General features: G+C 40.6%; 1 protein-coding gene and 1 long non-coding RNA gene across 2 annotated transcripts in view; one reads left to right on the top strand and one right to left on the bottom strand.

Annotated features, from left to right (window-relative positions):
• Positions 1 to 2,970, bottom strand: part of LOC140906939 (uncharacterized) — an 80,357-nt gene extending 77,387 nt beyond the window's left edge. The window contains exon 1 of the long non-coding RNA XR_012157298.2: positions 2,094 to 2,970. This is a non-coding gene — a long non-coding RNA (uncharacterized LOC140906939). The remainder of the gene's footprint in view (positions 1 to 2,093) is intronic.
• On the top strand, positions 2,126 to 5,994 carry ID4 (inhibitor of DNA binding 4). The gene is made up of 3 exons (XM_073331897.1): positions 2,126 to 2,865; positions 3,953 to 4,011; positions 4,572 to 5,994. Exons 1-2 carry the CDS (start codon positions 2,437 to 2,439, stop codon positions 3,995 to 3,997), a joined length of 474 nt encoding a protein of 157 aa, XP_073187998.1. The 5' UTR covers positions 2,126 to 2,436; the 3' UTR covers positions 3,998 to 4,011; positions 4,572 to 5,994.
• The last annotated feature ends 15,648 nt before the right edge of the window (positions 5,995 to 21,642 follow it).

Below are 21,642 nucleotides of genomic sequence, written 5' to 3'. Positions count from 1 at the left end.
AAATCCATACAGTACCATTTGGCTCCTGTGTTATGGAAGTAGACTGATGAAAAAATAGATCTGTAACATATCAAGATATCGCAAATTTCCAAAAATATTGACTAATCTTTAGGACCCAAATCAGTCTCAATGGAATTTCCATGATGCCAATGGGGTTTATTATATATATACACATCTGTTCACATCAGATCAGCTCCAGGAGAAATGGTTACATACTAGGATTTCCCACAAATTTTCAGTGAGATCAAATCAGCTCTGATTCTATACAAATAGATCAATTAAATTCTATAGTGTACCTAGTTTCACAGAGATTTTAATTAAGATCAGATCAGCAAGATTTTAGTCTACATACTTAACACTATCTACAGATTATTTTTTTTGAAAATGAAAAACCTTACGTCTGTCCATCTCATCAGGAGTCTGGGGAATAGACAAGGCATAACTATAATTTAGGGCCTGATGTATCACACTGATGAAAATCAGGAGTAACTTCACTGAAGTTCCTGGAGTTTCATGGTGTAAAACCAGTGTAAGGTATAGCAGAGTATATAGCTGATGACAATATGCCTGTCATGACATGGTCACTGTTTAGCTCACTAATTTAGATCCCAGTCCTACAAAGATTTACACAGGTGCTTAATTTTATGCCCTGTAAGTAGCCCCATTGTACACACTACTCATAGTGTGTACAGTTAAGAATGTGCATAAGTCTTTGCAGGATTGGGGACTGATATTGTACCTTTTAGGGGGTGGAAAATATGCACTCTTTATACTGTTATGAAAAGATGACCCAACCTCTCCTCCCATTCAAGGTTCTAGGCTTAACTGTTTCCCTCTGTATCCTTTGTACATCACTCTGTGACTAGGTGTGGTGGGGGAATGCAATCATCAGTCACCATTAACTATGAATTTCTTTCCTTCTATTAAATTTTACTCACCAGTCTTGCAGCCCTTGCTCATTCAAACAGCACTGTACTCAAGTAAATAGTTCTATTGAAATAATTGAGACAGTTTACATGGGTAAGGAGTAAGGACTGTTTGTATGAGTTGCAAGATTGTGCCTTTTATTTCTTACTCTAATGTTCAGTTCACCTGCATCTGTTCTGAATCCTCATGAGGAGTTAATAGAAAGTTTAAGCAAGGCATGATTAAATTAAAAGGCTGCAATCCACCACACAATGACCTAGGCAGGACTCTGGAGTATGTGCCTGTTAATTTTAATGTGCTGTCTCAAAGTACAGAACTCTGGACGTTTCTAGCATCATATTTAAAACATGATACATTTACTAATACGTGATCTGATGCATTAATGGACCAAATTAATTTACAGGTATGAATTTTACATAAAATGGATTAATATTATATGTCATAGAGGAATTTTAAATACTCCATCTCCATGAATTTTTAATAATTATGTGCTCTAATTTAATGTTCCATAGCAATCGCTTTTCTTGATCTTCTACCCCTCCCCCCCGCACTCAAATTTGGATTTTTTTTTCTTTAAATCAAGGTCCCTCAAAAGACTCTGTGTGTCTACGTGTAGGGGGAGGAAAGCAGTGAAAGGTTAAAAAAATACATTGAATGAGGCTAGAAATTGCAAACAGCATCCCCACCTCTGTTATTTGTAGAAATATTTGCTGGTGATGATTAAGCAGTCTGAAGAATAAATAGACAGCAAAAAAAAAAGTGTGTACGGTAAAATGACATTAGCAATCTCCAATTGCTCCTTGCAGGCTTCAAGGATAGATCAGAGGAGGGGATGCCTACTGCTGGCACAGCCAGTTGTGAGTGCCGATGGGAATGGCAGGATTCAGCAGCCTCATTCAGCAGCAGAGTGAATTCCATTCGCATTCCCGCAGTTCTTCCTTCCTAGGAACTTCTCTCTCCTCCTCCTCCTCCCTCCGCTCCCTTGGGTTCAGCACTCTCCCCAGCCCGAGACCCCACAGCATTGACGGCATGGAGCGTCCTCGCCATTGGCCAGAGCGGCGTTCCATGGAGGGAGGAAGCGGCGGTGATTGGCCAAAACGCGGCGCTCCGCACCCCCTTCTCCCCTCTCCTTTGCACACATTTCCCCTCCCCCGCGCGCCTCTTACCTCCTCCTTTCCCCGGGCCAGGGCAGCGCGAGCCCCGCCTGTCTGTACCCCGTGCTATATATATAGGGCGGCGCTGCAAGCCGGGCTGAGCAGAGGCGGCTGGGCTGTAGTGGGAGCGAAGGGGAAGGGTAGTGAATGACTAGGCTGGGCGGGTGGCTTTTCTTCGCACGGTCTGGCATCCCCTCTGGCAAAGCCCGGAGATTGTATCCAGAGACGGGCTGCCCCTGCGTGGTTGCGTTAGGAAGGGATCGCTGCGTTGGCTGAGCGCTGCCTCTTGCTCTTGTTGCGTTGCGGGCGGTACGCGGTGTGCATCGGTGCCCGAGGGGACCTCTCCCTGTGCACCATGAAAGCGGTCAGCCCCATCCGCCACCCCAGCAGGAAGGCACAGGCGGGCTGCTGCGGCGGCGCTGGGGGAGGCGGCGGCGGCGGAGGAGGCGGCGGAGGCGGGCAGTTGGCTCTGCGCTGCCTGGCCGAACACGGCTGCAAGGGGGCCCCGTCGGGCGAGGAGCCGGCGTCGCTGTGCCTGCAGTGCGATATGAATGACTGTTACAGCCGGCTCCGGAAGCTAGTGCCCACCATCCCGCCCAATAAGCGGGTCAGCAAAGTGGAGATCCTGCAGCATGTCATCGACTACATCCTCGACCTGCAGCTGGCTCTGGAGACGCACCCGGCTCTGCTCAGGCAGCAGCAACAGCAGCCACCCCCGCTGCACCCAGGGAGCTGTCCCGCAGCCACCCCCCGGACCCCGCTTACAGCCCTCAACACCGACCCGGTAAGCGCCGTGGCAGGGAAAACGCGAGGCGCTGCCCTGGCCGTGTTGCCCACGCTGGGCAGGGATGTGTACGTGTAGCGTTGGCCAGCCAGCTAGGGACTGCAGGGCTCATACTGGGCGCTCCGTGAAGGGTGTGTGGCCAGGGTACCCCGGACTCCGGCGTCGACAGAGATTCCCTTTAGGCGTGTGAGTGCTACACGGACGGTATCCGTGTGTTCGTGCTACGGGCGCCCGAGACCCGATCGGGAGTCAGCGGGAGTCTTGCCATTGACTTTAGTGCGAGCAGGATCTGTCCGCAAGAATGCACCGATAGCCGCTGTTCAGCGTACTTCCGTTGTGTGATCCATTCAGTGTGTGCATCTCACACACTTTGTACCGGGGCACACGCTTCCCCTTAGAATGATGAGCTGTACGCTTGTGTGTATATAGACACACGCACACACATCTCCCCTTCCTGTATAGTTACAGCCAGTCAGGGAAGTATAGCTAATGTGTGTACACACAGGAATCCGTACAATGATTCTGGACACACTTACGGGTACTATAGCTGATCTAAACACTTAAGGGGAGTGTGCACATTTAACTGTTTGAGGGTATATGTATATATGTATACACACACCCTGAAACCCTTTATAAACCCTTCTGTATATAAAAAAGGCTGTGGCTGGGAGCGGGAAGGATCTTTCTTCTCCAGGATCCACCCTTAGCAGCAGAAGGTGTTTGCTTCTGAGGGACAGAAAGGAACCTGTGACTCTCCAGCCGGCGGTGCCAGGGTGATGGGTCCAGCTGTGTGCTCGGAATGTGACACTCAGCAGCCCCTGGTGTCCCTGCCTGTGTCGGAGCCAGGAGGTGTCACGCTGAGAATCTAGCAACCTGCTGTGGGGTGCACTGATCTGTGGGCGGTAGGACTTGGCTGGCCCAGGCTGGCAGTCCTTGTGGCTTGCGCTCTCCATTGTGGAGCTTGTCACCTCTCTAGGCTGGTCTCTGCCCGTGTGCGTGATCCAGACACAAGCACAGGTATCATGGCCAAGCTAATTATTTGCACTCATTTTTATTTTTTTTTTTTTACTGGTGTTTTGTTGTGCAGGCTGGCGCTGTTAACAAGCAGGGGGACAGTATTCTGTGCCGCTGAACTGCACTCTCAAGGTGAGTCTCAGTTAATTATTGGGCATCTAGAGAAAAGGCTGCATCTCTGCCATCTGTAGGATTGTTACACCAGTGCCCTTTGTACTGTAAATGTTTCAGCTAGCTCTTTTTTTCAAAGGGGTTGGAGTCTTGCGCATTCCTTAGGAGTTAATTTCTTCTCCATTAAACGCATGAATCATGTATTATTCTAGAAGCACTAGTGCCTCTCTGACCTGAGTGCACCTACATTCTTTTCTAAAGAAAGTCTCTTTTCCTAGCATTGAGACCGTCTTTCCTTTTTGTCTCATCTGGAGTGCAGAAATGGGGTCTGGACTGAGCAAACAAGGTTTGCTGGAAGCCTATTTTATTATTATTATTTAAACCCCCTGTGTCAAGCGCTTATCACTGGGGCTTGCAGCTGTGTATTCCTCTGGTTTGGCCTAGCATGGGAGCTGAGGTTGTTGTTTGACCTGGTTTGTTTTGGGTTGTTGATCAAGCATGTCTTGTGTTTTGTTGGTGGCGCCACTCAGTCTGGAGCAAAAACGGTTCACACACCCCCTCTATTCATTCCTCTTCCACAGGTGTGCAGCAGGCAGACCCAGAGCCAGAGGAGCAGAGAAAAACACATTAGAGAGGGAGGGGGAAAAAGAAATATCAGCCATCAGATGAGAGGAAAAAATAATTCAACCCCAGAATCGTTTCCATGCTTCCTTCTGAGAGAGAACCTTTCACCGTTTTGCACGTTCATAGCATTTTAAACATGTCTTTTTTCTGTGCATTTTATAGCAGATGTGAATTGTTTGTTTATTTTGGTGGGATGAGACTTAAAACTTAAGCAGAAAAGTGTGACTCTTCTGTTGGATAGAAGATGGAGAGTAAATCAAACTTTAGAACTATAACTGTAAGGGACCGAGCAGCTGAATTTTGAAGCTTTACTAATCTACCAGAGCATTGTAGATATATTTGACATCTATTGTTTAAAATAGATGATTTTATTGGGGCCCAGGGAACTTTCTTCTCCCTGCAGGAATGTTACATATTGTATAGATAAATGAGTGACATTTCATACTGTGTATATATAGAGATGTTCTATAAGTGTAAGTGAGAAAAGTATATGCTTTAATAGACTACTGTAATTATAAAATATTTTTAATTAAATATTTTTTGTAAATATTATAAAGGTGTGTATGTTTTTTTTAATGTGTGGGAATATTTCTTTAGAACATTATTTACAGCTCAGGTACAGAGCTGCTAATATGAAAATATCTTGACAGTTAAGGTTTTTGCCCAGTGTCTTTTTAGACTTGGAAGTTACAGCTATAGCTAGTGGTCCTGCATGATTGCATGAGATGTCTAATTGCAAATAAACTTGTGTTGAGTCCATACAAACGTGTTTTTCTTCAATCTAGATTAAAATGTTGATAATTGTATTATACATTTTGAAACTACACTTTTGTCAATTAGGCACACGGGTTTTTAGTGCATTATATACAAGTAGTGTTAAGACAGTGTTTTTTTTTTTACTGAGATTAGAAAAACAAATTCTATCTACTTTTTCATATTGAAGGCAATGCTTTAGGTCTTTAATCAGCTTTTATAAAATCTGCTGTTGCATCAAAATCAAGAAACTTACTGTGGAACTTCATTTAACAACAAAAGGCTTATTGTCACAAACTTTCATTCTTATTGCATATTACTTTTAAAAAGTGAAAACAGTTCTCTGCTTGCAACCAAAGGGCAAACCATTAACAAATGAACAGTTACTGTTTCGTCCAAAGAATATTGATATGGGATTGTGGAAAAGCACACAAGCAAAATCATTATGATCAGTGATGTAAATCCATCTTAAAATGAACTTAAGTAGACCAAAAATCAGATAACTGCATCAAGATTATTTTTCTAATACAAAATGACTTTCATTTCATTGCAGCTATGTTACAGTTAAAATCCTGTTTAATCTCTGTGATGTGTAAATTCTACATGTGAACATTAAACTAGATTTACGTGTCTTTGTACTGTGATTCTTCTGCTTATTTCTTCAATCCTCTAAATTTATACAATTGCTTCATTTTCTTATACGTGTTGCTTAATGGATGAGTTCATTTTATAGCAGTCTTATGTACAATAAAGTTTTACAGTCTGTAAAGTAATGTCCAAGCTATGAGAAAGTTATGCATTTTGTGTGATCAGTAGTCCACGGATCAGTGAGGTGGGATTTTCAGACAGTGGGAGAATTAAGCAGAATTTAATTGGGTGCTTTGTAAATAGTTAGCCAACTATGTGTGTAACATGGTCTGTTTGATTTAAAAAGTGGGAGGATTTGTTTTAGATTATACAAGTGTCAAAAGTGTTAGGGCCCAAGGGACTTTTTTTATTATGTTAAATATTTATGAGGAAATCAACTGCTGTGGTGGCTAGCTAACAACTAAAGTGGTAATGTGTTAACAAGATGAATATTTTCTTAAAATAATTGCATTAAGATCAAACAAGCCAAAAAAACAGCAAACACTTATCTGCAAACATGCCACTGCATATCCATTAAAATCAATGGAGTTTCATACGTGTAAAACTGGTTTAAGAGACAAGAAACAGGTTCTGAAACTTCCTATAGTCCCACCTTTGAAGTTGTAATACTGTTAGTTTAATAAACAAAATATAAGTGCTTGTAATATCAAGTAATGCTTCTCTGAAGTAAAAACATTTAATGCTGTTTTCTTCAAATAATGCAATGAGAGTAAGTAATAAAAACACTAATACTAGAATTTTGTACTGAAGTCTGTTTTTCTCATGTTACAGAAATAGGAAAATTCAAAAAACCCTTTACCTGCCCCATGGAGTTGTTTAATCTATTCATTTTGTGAGACAGGCTTGTTTTGTTTGTTGGATTTTTTTGTTGTTGTTTGTTGTTAAAATTTGGCATTTGTAGTGCCCACCTATTTTATCTTACATAGATGGACATACTATGTATGTTTTTTTTTCTCCCCAGAAGTCAACAAGACTTAATTTTCAAGTCATATTTTTTGTTGCCAGTTAAACACTGTTCTGCTACTTCGGGGTAGTAGGAAGGAAAAAGCAAAACGAGCTGCCTCAAAAATATGAAACCACTTTGTAATGTTTGCACAAATAAAGAGTTTATTGGGAGAGCTCCTGCTGGAACCTGTACCCCTACGTCTCTTTAACAATATAGAATGCACTCTTCAGTATCAAATTCTGGTGCCACGTTAAGGCAAATTCCCATGGAATTAAATGGGACAAGGCTTTGGCCATAGCTTTTTAAAAAAATGGTGCTATGCAACAATTTAGATCAGTTAGAAAAATTAATTTTTTTAAATGCCATGAGAAATCTTTTGTTGTTCTATAAATGTCCTTAACGCTCCAGATTTAAAGGCTTCAATGCAATGTTAAAAGGGAAAAATATTCCACACATAGGAGATGCTGTTCTTGGTTTATTTCTTATGCAATGTGTGAAACTGTAAACAAGGACAACTTAACAGCTTGTTTATGGATTATTAACATCAGTACACACCTAACTACTGGGGTTTTTTTACTTACAAAGTTTATTTGTCACCACTTTTAGCTTCTTACAAAATAACTTTTATTTAACCCTATACATAGTTTCACTTGCTCCACACCCCAATGAATATTCATAGAATTAAAAAAAATCTTTCCCAAAATGTCTGATTTATTGTTAGACAGTACCTAAATTGTTCCTTAAAGGGAGCCATTTCATTGACAAAAGTTATGGTTGATCAGTGGAGTGGCTGTCAGATTAGGAATCGGGAGAACTGTGTTCTGTTCCCTGCTCTGGAGCAAGCTGCTGTCTAACTTATTTTCTGTGTTTCAGTTTTCCACTTATATGTCTTTACAAAGATAAGTACACATCATTAAAGTACATTGGGATGAATGGACAAACTCTTAGATATTATTATTTATTTAATCTTGCTGTGAGACAAAAGTTTCAGATATGGAAGGAAATTAACTTTAGGAAAATTTAGGCTGATTATCAGGATCAGTTAATTGATTCCAGAATGGATTCTTAAGGGAAGTCACGAGACACTGCTTCTCCGTTGCTTGAGACCATTTAAAACTACATTAGAAAAGGGGCTGGAAAATGCATTGGAAGGAGGGACAGATGAGGTGACTGCATAGGTCTTTTCTATCCTTAACTTATATAATATCCATTGAATGTCAATGATTATTAGATATGTCACACTGTGTGTGTTTTAGATTAGGTGCAATATTAAAGTTCTGATCACTTGCAGTCATTAAGGAGCCCTTTCCAATTTCATAAGCATGAAAGTGTTTACTGCAGTGTTCTAGTCAAATTCATCCTGTTTATTAATTATTATCTGCCATTTCAGATGGCTATGGCATTTGTTTTCACTTCCTAAATTGTCGTGTAGTGTGTTAAACAGTTGAGGCATTTCAGTCATAGAAGAAGTGCTTGTAATATATTCCTTAGCTACCTTACAGATGTGTTCTAATGCTAGATTAATTAAACATTTGAAAAGTACTTTGAGATCATAGAGTGAAAAGCATTATGTAAACATAAGATATTAGTTTACTATTTCTTTTTGAATGAATGAATAGTTGTGTGTGTTTAAATTTTACCTAAACCTTTATGGTATCAAAAAAAAGTAATGGTATAAAAACAGTGATTTTAGTTGCAATACCATCTCATGGTTTGTTCTGTAGGAATGCAGACACCATTACCTACATTATTCTCAAAGCAATATTAAATATCCTGTTTAAGACACACTGAGCTAAATTTATGCCTGACGCATATACATATAAATTAATGGAGATATTCTAGATTTACACCAGTGAACCAACACTGTTTGGTCCATTTAATTGAAAAAGATTCACAAATGTATTTGTCTATATAAAATGCCTTCCTAATTTATTCTTGCATCTTACACTGAGCAGATCCACATTGTAATAAAACCACAAGACACATTAATGTTACAGATCTCTCCTAAATGCATAAAGGCAAGAAGAGTTAAGACTGACACTTGTGGTAAACACTGCTCTTACTTAACTCTTACTGTTGCCCTTATGTTGTGCAGTACATACAGAAGTCTGTTCTTCCAACACCACAAATAGGAGTTACATACAGTTTATGATCCATGGTACTGTTCTTAGACCCTGCAGTTTCTAGGCACAAGAGGGTGATTTAAGGACAAAAGCCCCTACGCTCCAACCAACATCACCCACCCAATCTAGTGCAGAGTAGAGCAAAACCGGATAAAAAGCAGTTTGGGGGAAAAAGCTGCGTTGTATGATGCTGTCCCCCACTCCCCTGTGTAACTAGCTAAATCCCTTCCACAACAGTCATGCAGTGAACAGAACATACAGAAAGGGGCATTGTCCTGGGAATGAACTCCACTAAGTGGTATGCTCCTATACGCAAAAATTAGGGGCCTGATCCAAAGCGTATTGAAGTCAATGCTAGGAGTCCTATTTATCTTAATGGGCTTTGGATAGGGTCCTATGTGTTGTATGTTAATACTTTCCCCATCAGAGGTGTCAAAGAGTTCAACAGTGTGCCATTCAGCCAATGGCAGCAAAGTTAGCACGCCAGCTGTGCTGCTATGGCTAGTGGTCACTGTGGAAGATGGCATCCAGAGGGGGCCCCCTTTTTACAGCTGGCCACGATTGGCACAGTTAGGGTATTGGTGCATGGATCCTTAACCCTCAGTGGTTTTTGTAGCCCTACTCTCTGCTTATAACAAACACAGAGAGAGGATAAACACATCAGCGGGAAGAAAAACAAGTGTACCGTAACTTTTACGAAGTCCGGGGGTGGCTGGTATGAGGGTGTTCCCATTTGCACTTTTGGCTTGAAAGGGGAAAATATGGCCCATAGGGCTTGTGTACACTGAGAAATACTAGCAATTCTTCCACTGGTGGTCTAGCACCAGTCCTAACAATGGTGGAAGAACCATTGTGTAGGATAGCGTAGGCCAGGAGCAGAGCCTAGACTCTTGCCTCTGCGGCTGTGTTTACATTGTAATTAAAAACCCAGGGCTGGCCTGTGCCAGCTGACTTGGGCTCAGAGGGCTGTTTAATTGCAGTGTAGATGTTCAGGCTTGGGCTGCAGCCTGAGCTGTGGGACCCTCTCACCTCGCAGGGTCCAACAACCCAGGTTCCAGCCCAAGCCTGAATGTCTACACCACAGTTAAACAGCCCCTTAGGCCGAGCCACAAGAGCTGGAGTCAGCTACCACGGGCAAGCCACGGGTGCGTAATTGCACTGTAGACATACCCTAATTTTCCTTCCTTTGATGGGCTGGAAACACCCTTTGACATGTTTTTCTGATTTCACCTCCTTTTAGCCTTGGGTTTGTTTTTTTCAAAAAAGTATGTGTTTATCAGCTGACATGATACACTAATGTCTGATAAAAGAAATGATTTGCTTAGACAATTTTTACACTGCATACCATTTACTTAAAGGCCATAATGGCTCCTTGTGAGCAGCATGTCATGTAAATAAGTATTTCAATGACTTCTAACATGCATGTTATGTACTCCATAGATCAATGGCTCCTTTGAAGCCATTACACTTTATCTTGTAAATTCATATTTAGACTTTTTGAAAGTGTATTATTTATTCAACAGGCTACCACTTCATTCAGAGAGTCTACAGTCTATCATCTAAATATGTATTTACATCATTTAAAAATAAATATCACTCTATGTATTCAACAGATTGGAAGAGCTCCTCTGCAAACGTTAAAGAGGAGAAAACTTTCAAATGAAGCAGACTAACATAAACCTATTTAACTTTTCATGTTCTTTTCTTCAGAATTTTTTTTCCTTCTTGACAGTGTATCCTGTTCTTCACTTACTGGCAGTAGAGTCATTGAGCTGCATTTGTGACATCTTGTGTAAACATGCTGACGTCAGAAATGCAGGATTACAGGCTAGAATGAACCCTATGCTTCCACAAGCGGAGGATATGGCAGATCCTGGCCTCAGGGGAGCAGAAGGGCAGAGTGCTATATTCACATCATCATCTTTCCCTTTGACCCTGCTGAAGCTCCTATGGGCTAATTGGAGGATGGGCTTCACATGTAGAAAGCTTGCTGAGGAAATGGCCATGAGGGCAGCATCAGACTTCCCAGCCCTGTGTAACTTTAGTAGTTAAGGTAAATGATGACGGTATCAGTGTCAACTCACTTCCTTTCCCCAATTTATGATGGGGATGGGAAGTCAATGGGGACTGTGGGGCTAGTGGGGAAACCCACTGGACTGGATCTTTCAGGAACCATGGTGGGATGGGACTAGTTTGGGCAGAGAGGGGCCAGGAATCAGTGCACAGACACAGGGCCTCCATGTTGATGACTCTGTGCAACTTCAGATATTAAAGAATAACATTAGGGGCCACACACCCTTCTTTTTCAATTGGGTGGTTAACAGTTCCACCTAAATGGAAGAATGTGTAAGAAACTGTGAGGGGAATGTAACAGTTTCCAGTTCCTTAAACATGAGTGGCCCATATAGATAAGACAATCCTATAACCTCAATGCAAGATCATGAAGGAAGCAAAGCTGGGCTGAGGGAGATAAAGTCCATTCAAACACAAATGGCTACAACAATAGGGATGGGAATGCTAAACATTACTGGCAGAGTAATTTACCTGTATGAATGTTCTGCCTCACTTACCCAGTTTAAACAGTCTTACTTCTAGGTGTACCTTGTTTGTGTTAACCTCTTCAGGACTTCGTCATTTGCTACAGATGAGCAGAATAAAAACAATGAAAAGTTGCTGTACATGCATATATCTATTTTCAAATTGTTTAAAATTCAGCTGATCCATTCAAGAGGTCCTAGAACCTCACCATCAATAAGCTGTTAGCATTCCATTTTGAAAGACAAAATTGTTTTTGACTACAACAAAACATATGATCATGATAAACTTTTAAATTTTGTTTTGCACTTTCACAATTTAGTATGAAATTTACTGAACAGACGCAAAAAATAAAAAATTCATAAAATATACTTCCTGCCTGGATAACAGTTTTATTATATAAGTTGCAGCCCAGAGGAAATGTTTATAGTCAATATATAAATCTCTGCCAAACTGGCAAGCATCAGTATAGTACACACTTTCTCAGAAATACAGGAACATCTTTTCACAGTCAAATATAAAGAAAATGATTCTAATTACAGTTGACCCTGGTTATAATGGACTCTGATATAGTAAGCTTCTTTTTATAGTGAAATAGAATATTTACGTCCTGCATAGTTTTCATTATTGAAATGGATAAATTGCTTATAATAATGTTTTCTGGGAAACAATTAGTTTCTAAAAAGAAAAGGAGTACTTGTGGCACCTTAGAGACTAACAAATTTATTTGAGCATAAGCTTTCGTGAGCTACAGCTCACTTTATCGGATGCATTCAGTTTTACTATTATTATTAGTTTCTAATATACCTGATTCTGCAGTTCCTTCAAGCTTTGGAATGCCTACAGACTTAGGCCCAAATCCCTAAAGGTATTTAGGCACCTAATTCCCATTGAAATCAGTGGTACTTAAGTACCTAAATAACTTACAGAATCTGAGCTTAAAGACTATTTCAAAGCCCATTGAAGTCAGTAAGAGTCTTACCGTTGATTTCAAGGGGATTTGAAATCCTGGGGATTGGCCCTGCTTTGAGCAGGGAGTTGGACTAGATGACCTCCTGAGGTCCCTTCCAACCCTGATATTCTATGATTCTATGATTCTATGAATCCAGCCATTAAATGGGAAATCCAAACATGGAGTGATTGAATGATAGTTTCCAAAGGTATGGGCAAAATCCTTCCTTCCTTCCTTGCTCAGGCCCAGATTCTGATCTCTGTTTCATCATTTAAAATGGTGTCACCCCATTAAAGTTATTTGGATTTACACTGATAAATGGAGATCAGACTCTAAGTCACATTCCTTCCTCAGGCATAACTCCCAGTTGAGTCACAAACTTTTGTCTGAGTAATGATATCAGGATTTGGACTTCTATTTATTATTATCTATTAATCTAAAATGACTATAATTCATTCTGGGTCAGATATTACATGCAGCTATGGTGTCTCCTCTGATAGTTCTACAGCAAGAAGAAATGTAAAACAAATAGAATGGTATAATCTGAATCCTATAAACTACTTTTCTGTGCAGTTAGGCTCTCGATGACTTCAATAGGCATTTTGATTAGACCCTTTAAAAAGCCTTGCTTTTCAGATAGGCATTCACAGATATGCACCCACATTTATATGTGCCTGACTTAGATGTTCAAACACCCCAATGCACATGTGTAAGCTGGGAGTTGTGTCTGCATGCTGCTATGGATGCATGCAAACCTCAACTGAAGTGTTTGCACTTAGTATTTGTGCACCTAACTTAGATGTGTGGGAAAATATGTGTGCATTTCAACAGCACTCATTTGGAAATTTGGCCCATAACACAGATAAACATTTTTAAAGTTGTAAGATTCTGTTTCCCTTCAGAAGAGCCATTTAGGGCTTGATTTTGCTCCTATTGAAGTCAATGGGGGTTTGGCCACTAACTCAGTGATAGCAAGATCAGATGCTTGTTAAATTAGATTGTTTGGAATTGTTTTACTGTGTTAAGCTTGAATGCTAAATATAAACAGGGGTATCATTCTCTGTTTGTTTGGATTCACTGAAATATTACAACAAATGCTAGTGTCTATATTGCAGGGTGAGTTTGTCTTTTATCCTGCTAGGGGAATATCCATATTGAGACAAACTGTATTTTGTTTTCTTTCAGACAGGTGTGATGGAACACCTGCACAATTCAAAGTTGAATAGCAACTGGTTAACTTTGGTGGGTGGGGTGGGGGACAAATCCTGCTTAACAAGGATGTCAAACTGATCTTTGTTCAACTCTTGCTAGAAGTATCTGTGTCAACAAACTAGAGACAGGTAAACAATCATCTTCTGCTACCACTAGCTTTCAATTTACAGTTCCCCACGAGCTCTTATTATATGAAAGGAAAGGGTGGACTTGGTGTCAACACAAGGCAATAGTAATATTATTTGAACAGGTGTGTAGGGTGTTGCTAACATGAGAGAATGGGAAAGTGGTGGAGAGCAGTTAGTACAGAGCTGTGCTTGTAACAACCAGAGCTCAACAACGTTTATTATCATAACAGTCATAGACGACTAAAGGTTTCACAATGAATGGGTCTGATTCAGCAAATGTGTTAAACCAGTTTTGTTGTTTTCGTGCTTTCTACCTAGATCTCCTACAGAAAAGATCCCAAGAAAATGTGTACAATAAAAATGACATAAGCAGACTCACTGAACATGCAATTACAAAAAGCTAAGCAATCAGGGCACAATTCTCCTTCAGCTTACACCAATATCTCTCCACTGACTTTTTTTAAGTCACTCCTGATTTACCTCAGTTTAGGAAGAGCAAAATAAAAGTTGCCTGTGATAGGAAGGGACTAGGACTTGGTGACTCCTAGGTCCCGTCCAGTCATATGTCCTCAGTTCTTATAATGGCCTCAATATCTAACCTGACAGAGTCAGACAAACACCTTGGTATTAAAATCAAGGGGCCAATGGGATAAATGTGATTTTGTGCAAATCTGTGTGTGTGTGTGTGTGTGAGATTATGGGAGAGACATGTAAACCCATGTCTTTGTTTTTCGTTTTCAATAGTGATGATAGCACGTGTTAAAGCTTATACTTCATGGACATTTTGGTGGTGCTTTCCATATCTTATTATATCTGTCTCATCTGAAGGCATAGTCTACACTGACAAAACCAAGTGCTGTATTCTTTGCTCTTTACAAACTCCCATTGGTATAACAAGAGCTTTGCCTGTGTAAGGACTGGAGATGTTATTGCTTATATTATGTTATGTTATTGTAATTGCTTATTCAATATGCATATAAAGTTAATATTGAATATTTTACATTTGACAGCAAGATACAGTGTAACTTTTAAACACCCCTTTGTTGTCCATAGAAAGAGTCAATATTAGTATTGTTCACTGGAATCCATTCCCAGTGTGTAGCATCTCTTAGAGTTGAAATAAATGCATCTATGATTTAAAAAAACGTTATAATGGGATATATCCTTTTAGCAAGAAAATTATATGCCACCACAGGGAATGGAAGCAGTAGAAATAATCTTTTGGAGTCTGCATTTTAAGGACCTCTTGGTATCATTTTAGAAAGGATTAGTATGGCACATCCTTTAGTGAAGTATGTGGGCCTCCATCATGGGAGACAAAGGGAAAATATTTCTCTAGCAGGCTTTTGCAGTAGGGTTATCTGTTATGATTCACTGAGGAGAACAGCTATAAGAGGTTACAAAATAGTATTCAGCAGAGAATATAAATTACTTGAAGATTTTACAGACAATTAGACAACCCTTCAGTGCATTTATAAAAGTGCTTGAGCTCTTATTTCAAGGAAACTCAAAGAGTAGCAAATTCTAAGCCAGGAAAGTTAGGACTCTGCCCTGTTCCCAACTGAATTCAGTAGCAAAATACTATTTAACTTCAATGAGTATCATGAGTATTTTCATAAAAAGCATCGCAGACCTATTGGCCTTTGCAAACACTAGTTTATTATAATTAGGAATGAATTAATCTTTCAGGCTTCCATTTGTGTGGGCTACTCAAAGCTGAGGTTTATTTGCAGGGATTGACCCCAGATCCCTGCAGGTTTGTCTGGAGATGCTGTGCTAGATTCACCCCTGGCATTCAAACTTGCACCTCCCTAGAGCCAGAGAGGCACTACACTGTGGATAATTTCATGCAAGGGAAGAGCAGGAATATCTATCAATGGGACCCACCAGTGAATTGCACAGATTACTTCAGAGATACTCTAGCAAGTATATACTAAAGATTATGAAGTTTCAGTTCTTTAGGCTTCAAATCCATCTGTCCAGGTTCTCTATTCTTTGACGAATATGGACGCACATCTGAGTTGACACAAGAATCCTGCTCCCACCTGATTTCAAGCACCGTTGTGCACATCCCTAACTGTTATACTCATGAACAGAACTGCCAGAACACAAGTATCCCCCATGTACTGATTTGGTTCTATTCCATAGTAAATGTTTAGTGTTAAAGCTGTTATTGGTTTAGGGTGTATATTTTAGAAATCCCTTCTCAGATGCATCAGATGTGCATCTTCAGTAGCGCAACATCTGTTATTTGCTAGATGTAAACAGAACAGAAAAATGGGTATTTGCATCGTCCAAGGTTCTTTAACGTTCCAAGCAAGCTGGCTGGTTGAGTGAAGCAAATGCAATGCTTAACAAAACAATTTTTTTCTGGAGAGCAACATTTTATTAAAAATTAAATGGGTAAACTGGGTGAAATGCATTTGCCTTATGTAAACCCTAATTTTTCTATGATCCAGTGCATCCTTTAAATGTACCTGTTCTCTAATTTACTATTTCTTTGTAAACAGTATGCAATTTTTAAAAAGGTACAGTAAATATTAATCTAAACCCTACACAAATAGAAGGCAAGTGATGGCTGGTCACAAAGAACTTACTCTGTGTCAAAACATTCCAGGTTTTTATTTTAATTTAGTATTTGTACTTTGTTCCCTTTTTGCACATATGATTTCTTCCCATTGAAATGGTACATTTCGTAGGACCATAAAGGAGAGAAGGAAAAATGAAACCAATAAATATCAAAAATAGACTCTGGCCCTGATTCAGCAAGTGTCTTAAGTTTACGCTTATCTAAGTCAATGGGACTAACTGCATGCTTTATTTAGGCATGTATTCAAGAACCTTGTTGAACTGGAGCCTTGATTTGGGAGAAGTGGATTCGATCATTTTTCTTTAGAACAGTTTAACATTTCTATCAAATATCATGTCTACTTTGTGTACCTCAGTCAGTCCCTTCTTCATGTGACTATTCCAAGGCAATGCTTGACTTGGATGCATAGTCGGTTTTATATGTGTGCAGGATAATAAGAGTTATGGTTGCACAACAAGAAGAAATTATACAAATATTCCCTTGAAAAATGAAGTGTTAAAGTTGCTAATATCAATGATCAATTAATAGCATTTGTATGTAAATCTACACTTCTAGGAACAAATTCTTTGTAGATTAAATTTAATCTTTCAGAACATGATATGTGTATTTCATAACTGGTGATTTTTCAGTCATGACATTCTTCTACACGCTTGGATTCTTCTTTATTTCAAGCAGCATAAGTAAAATGCTGCCCTCTTTTGAATTTAGGGATGCACTGCACCCATATATGGGAGAATTGTCTAAGGAGTTGACTTGTAAGAGGGTTATAGAGTCTTTTTTTGGATTTGATCAGTGACAGCAAAGGCAAAGCTATTGTTTTGAATTGCTAACTAGAACGAACATAGTTCTTACTTGGACATTAAATCTTCCAAAATATTGTTTTTTTCCATTTATTTTTTTAAATAGTTTATCTTAAAAAAATGGACCTGTTCCTCCATTCTGTAACACTGTTTTTTGTACCAATGTGCCATCTGTGATGCTGTAATGGAGTGGAGAATCAGGCCCATTTTATGTTTTTGCCAGGTCTTGATTCAATTACATATTACCCATTTACTCTGGTGAAAGAATAACTATCTCTGGCAGTTGGGGGAAACCAAATTTTTGCCTGAAAACCTTCCCTGTTGGATCTCTTTGGTGGAGTGATGAGGATCAGGCTGAGACTGGTCCTATCCTGATTCTGTTCTCCAGAGGAAAGAATTATGGTCCTTATTTATTCTGTATTTATATTACGGTAACTGCCAGAGAGCCCCTATTGGTTTTGGGACTCCATTGTGTTAGGTGCTGTCCAAACCTATATGAAAATACAGCCCTGCCTTGAGCAGTTCAGGGTGGAAAGTTCCCACCGGCTGTTTCTCCTGTCCCGAGTAGGATTCAACATATTCTTTCCTACCTCGTGTCAGTGAGAGAGTGTAGGAGAGCTGGAGGGGAAATTCCACTGGAGGTTTCCCCGGCTCACTTCTTTTCTTCAGCAATGGTGTTGAGGAAATCACACGACTCTACACCTAGCCACACATACTGCTTCACTTTAAAAGAATAGATTCTAGGAGGCATCCAGCAATCTCTCTGATGGAGGCAATGGGTAAAAATGGCTACCACTTCATGTGTCACTGGGGAGTGCATGTAAAGAGGTACACAAAAGGCTAGCATTCATGGTGGTGGCATACAGAAGAGGAGAACCAACATGTGAGAACTAGCTCTCGTCTACAGAAAAATCCATGAGCAATTGGGCGTCTGGTAAGAGGAGTGTGAAAGGGGATATGTATTATGGAGGAATGTTGGGGGAGAGGAGCATACATTGGGGCAGGTGTCTCACAAGGGAGAGCAGCCTATCAGTGTTTTCCCAGTCATGACCATGCTGCCTCAGAGGGTTTCCTTTATGCATTATTATTTGTATTACAGTGGCACCCAGAATCCCCAGTCAGGACTGGGACCCCATTTTGCAGGGTATTGTAAAAACACACATTCGCTGCTTCACAAACCCTACAATCTAAAAGGAGAAAGGTAGGGGTAAGGAATACAATATATACCCAAAGTGATCAGGCTGATGAGGCATGCATCTTATTGTGTATACACATGTACACATATATTGAGGGAGGGGATATTTCATAGTATTTATTTATATTGCTTTACAAAGTATGAAGCAGAAAAGCAGCTCAACAGCAGCTTTCCTTCAAACATCTTCTAGAATAAGATAGATAGATAGATTAGATAATGTACTGAACCACCATGAACTGTATATGCACACACACATATAAATACATTATATATATAATCTGACATACACAAAAATACATGATGATTTAATAAAACAAAACTATACAATATGGTTTCAATTGCAGTTTATATAGAAATAAAAATACTATCATAATTTTCCTTTTCCTTGTTTTATGGTGACTAGAAAAACCTGTAATGCATGTAAAACTCGTCTCTTCATTCATTCCCTAAAAATAATAGATCAGTGAGTTCTCTGATGCTGTTTTAATAATGTAATTTACAATTCCTTGGTTACCAAGCACTCACAGTATAATTAATTTCACAGACCCTTTCTACAAATTTACATGGTCTAATACAATAAGGAAGGAAGGTAGGAAAACAATCTTCTTTCCCACCATCCCTTCAAAGTACCTGGGTCTTGAGCCAGCTGGGTGGTTTAGCAGACAGTTGTTGTGTGTCGCTTTATGGGAGATGAGGTTTAATTTCTCTCTCTCTCTCTCTCTCTCTCTCTCCCTACAAAGATATATGTTACTCTGAGCCAGCCCAGACTGCAGCACTGTAGACACTGCCCTCAGTGTCCTGGGAAGAGACCTGATCACACCACATTCGTCTGGGGGCCAAATCACAGAGCTACATTAGCATCATTCTTTCAAGACACAGCTGTTCTACTCCTCCCGGATGCAAGATGTGTGTGGCCCACCCTGCTGGTCCCAAGATGTGTGTGGCAAATACTGGAGGACAAGCTGGGCTGAGGGAAGTGGAATTCTAAAGGATAAAAGGCAGGTTACAACCATTCAGTTTCCCTGACCAATTCCCTCCTTTCAGAGTCTCCGCCTGGGATAGCAGAGATTCCCAGGGATACATGCCTTGCTTTGGTCAGAATCAGCTGGCCAGTGGAGAGGTGCCTAGGCCCCCATCAGAAAATCAGATCATTAAAAGAGAAGGAAAAGAATCTGGGAGCTAACAGAATAAATACTCTTTATTTCTCAGTACAGTTAGCTTGTATATCACTTTGCAGTTATCTTTTTGCTGTGGAGGATCATTTAAATAATGCACTCTCTCTCCAGTTAGTGAAACTTCAGTCCCTGTGTCATCCTGTCCATAGATGAGATTTTGTAAAATCTATTTTTATATATTCAGCATGTAAAAAAAGGCTGTCAAGAATCCAACCATTATAGAGTTCCTGGGGGCCTGCATATGCATCTGATACTCGCTTTGATTTGAGGTATATGCTCCCATTCAAGCGATTGCTGTGTGTCAAGAGAGGTCACATACTCCATTTATATTGTCAACCAAGCAGATTTTTCTTTGTATGGAATGTGTAATGCTTGCCACTATCTTTTTAAACAAAAGTGTTTCTATATTATTAATCATTATTATTATTATTATTTAAAATTAACAATTTTATGTGAGAAAAAAGAAGAGGTTGCTACTGAGGAGGAGGAAGAGAAGAGCAAGGGACAGTCAGGTGCCAGAAGGATTTAGGCTCCAATTCAGGAAGGTTCAGAAGCACATGAGTTATCTCACTGAAATCACATGCTTAAAGTTACACACATGCTGTAGAGCCTTGGGCAATCAGGGCCTTCGTTCCTTTCATTGCCACCATTTTGTAACATCAAGCAAAAAGTAACTATTTCTCCACTGATTGAAGATCACTGTAAATTACAGCCATGAATGTTTGGTTAGCACTGCCATAAGCTTGTGTGATTTTTTACAAGGCATTCACTGTTAGATATATCTCTTTCTCCAGTGTGCCATCGAAAATTCTGCCACCTAGAGAATCAATAGGTTTCCTGGGCTGTCTCCTGATCAGTAACCTGGGGGGGCGTAGGAGGTCATGGAGCACAACACATGTCCCTTGAGCTAGAGTCACAGAAAGACTTTGGTGCCTAACTGCCTCTGTAGGCCAGAATCAGGCCCCAGTGGGAGTCTCAAAACCTCCCCTCAGCTGCCCCCGAACCTTGTAGGCACCTAAACTTGCTTGGTGCCTACATTTTTGCAGTAAAAGTTCCCTGGGTGCTTATAATTCTGCCTCTGTGCATATGCACTGCAGCCTCAGGCCTGGCATCCAGTTGCCTAAGGCCCAGAGTGATGCACAAACCAGGGGAAGAGAGGCATTCCTTCATCTATTTTGCCTGTGGGGTCCAATCCGGTAAGCAAGCTCAGACCTCGCCTACCAGATCAGGCCCCTATAGGTGAGCTTAAACAAAATGTTTGGGAGGGAAGAAGGAGGACAACCTCCATTGTAACTTTTAGTCCAGTGGTTAGGGGACTTAACCGGGTTGTGGGAGACCCACAGTACAAGTCTGCCCACCCGCCGAGGTCAGAAGGGATTTGAACACAGAGCTGCCACATCTCAGGTGCTGGCCTAACCACTGGCTGTGCAATATTCTGATGGGAGGCTTCCTCAGTCTCTCCTGTTGAAGCTGTTTCATTGCGGATAAATAATGAAAGAATCACTGGGCCAGAGGCAAAGTGAGGGGAAAAAGCATAAGAAAGATTCTGTTGCCAGTGGCTAGAGCACTCATCTGGGAAGTGGGAGACCAGGCTCCAGTCCTGCTATTGAGTACCATAACCCTGGGCTAAAAAGTTGAAGGAAGGTCCTTCTCCTCTGCCCCACCCACTTCCAGCTCCTTGCTAAAACAGCATCGGCTTCTAATGCCAAGAGAGGGTTTGTAGCCATAGGTGCTGGAACTAGAGGTGCTGGGGGTGCTGCTTCACCCACTGGCTTGAAGTGGTTTCCATCATATCCAGGGTTTACAGCTTAGTTCAATGGCTCTCAGCACCCCCACCATACAAATTGTTCCAGCACTCCTGTTTGTAGCTGAAAATCCCAAACAGAGAGAGGCACCTCCTTGCAGCCTGGACTTAGGTGCCTATCTCCAAGAGAAGGAGTGAGGTTTAGCGCACATCCGTTGGCTTGCCAT

This window comes from Lepidochelys kempii, chromosome 2, assembly GCF_965140285.1.
Source record: "Lepidochelys kempii isolate rLepKem1 chromosome 2, rLepKem1.hap1, whole genome shotgun sequence".
In the NCBI taxonomy this organism is placed as follows: domain Eukaryota; kingdom Metazoa; phylum Chordata; order Testudines; family Cheloniidae; genus Lepidochelys; species Lepidochelys kempii.
This window is presented reverse-complemented; position numbering and strand designations above follow the sequence as displayed.

Excerpts from the sequence above, each read along its gene's own strand:
- ID4 (XM_073331897.1), top strand. The coding sequence starts at position 2,437 with ATGAAAGCGGTCAGCCCCATCCGCCACCCCAGCAGGAAGGCACAGGCG. Across the intron at positions 2,866-3,952 it reads CAGCCCTCAACACCGACCCG|GCTGGCGCTGTTAACAAGCA; the intron begins GTAAGCGCCGTG and ends TTTGTTGTGCAG.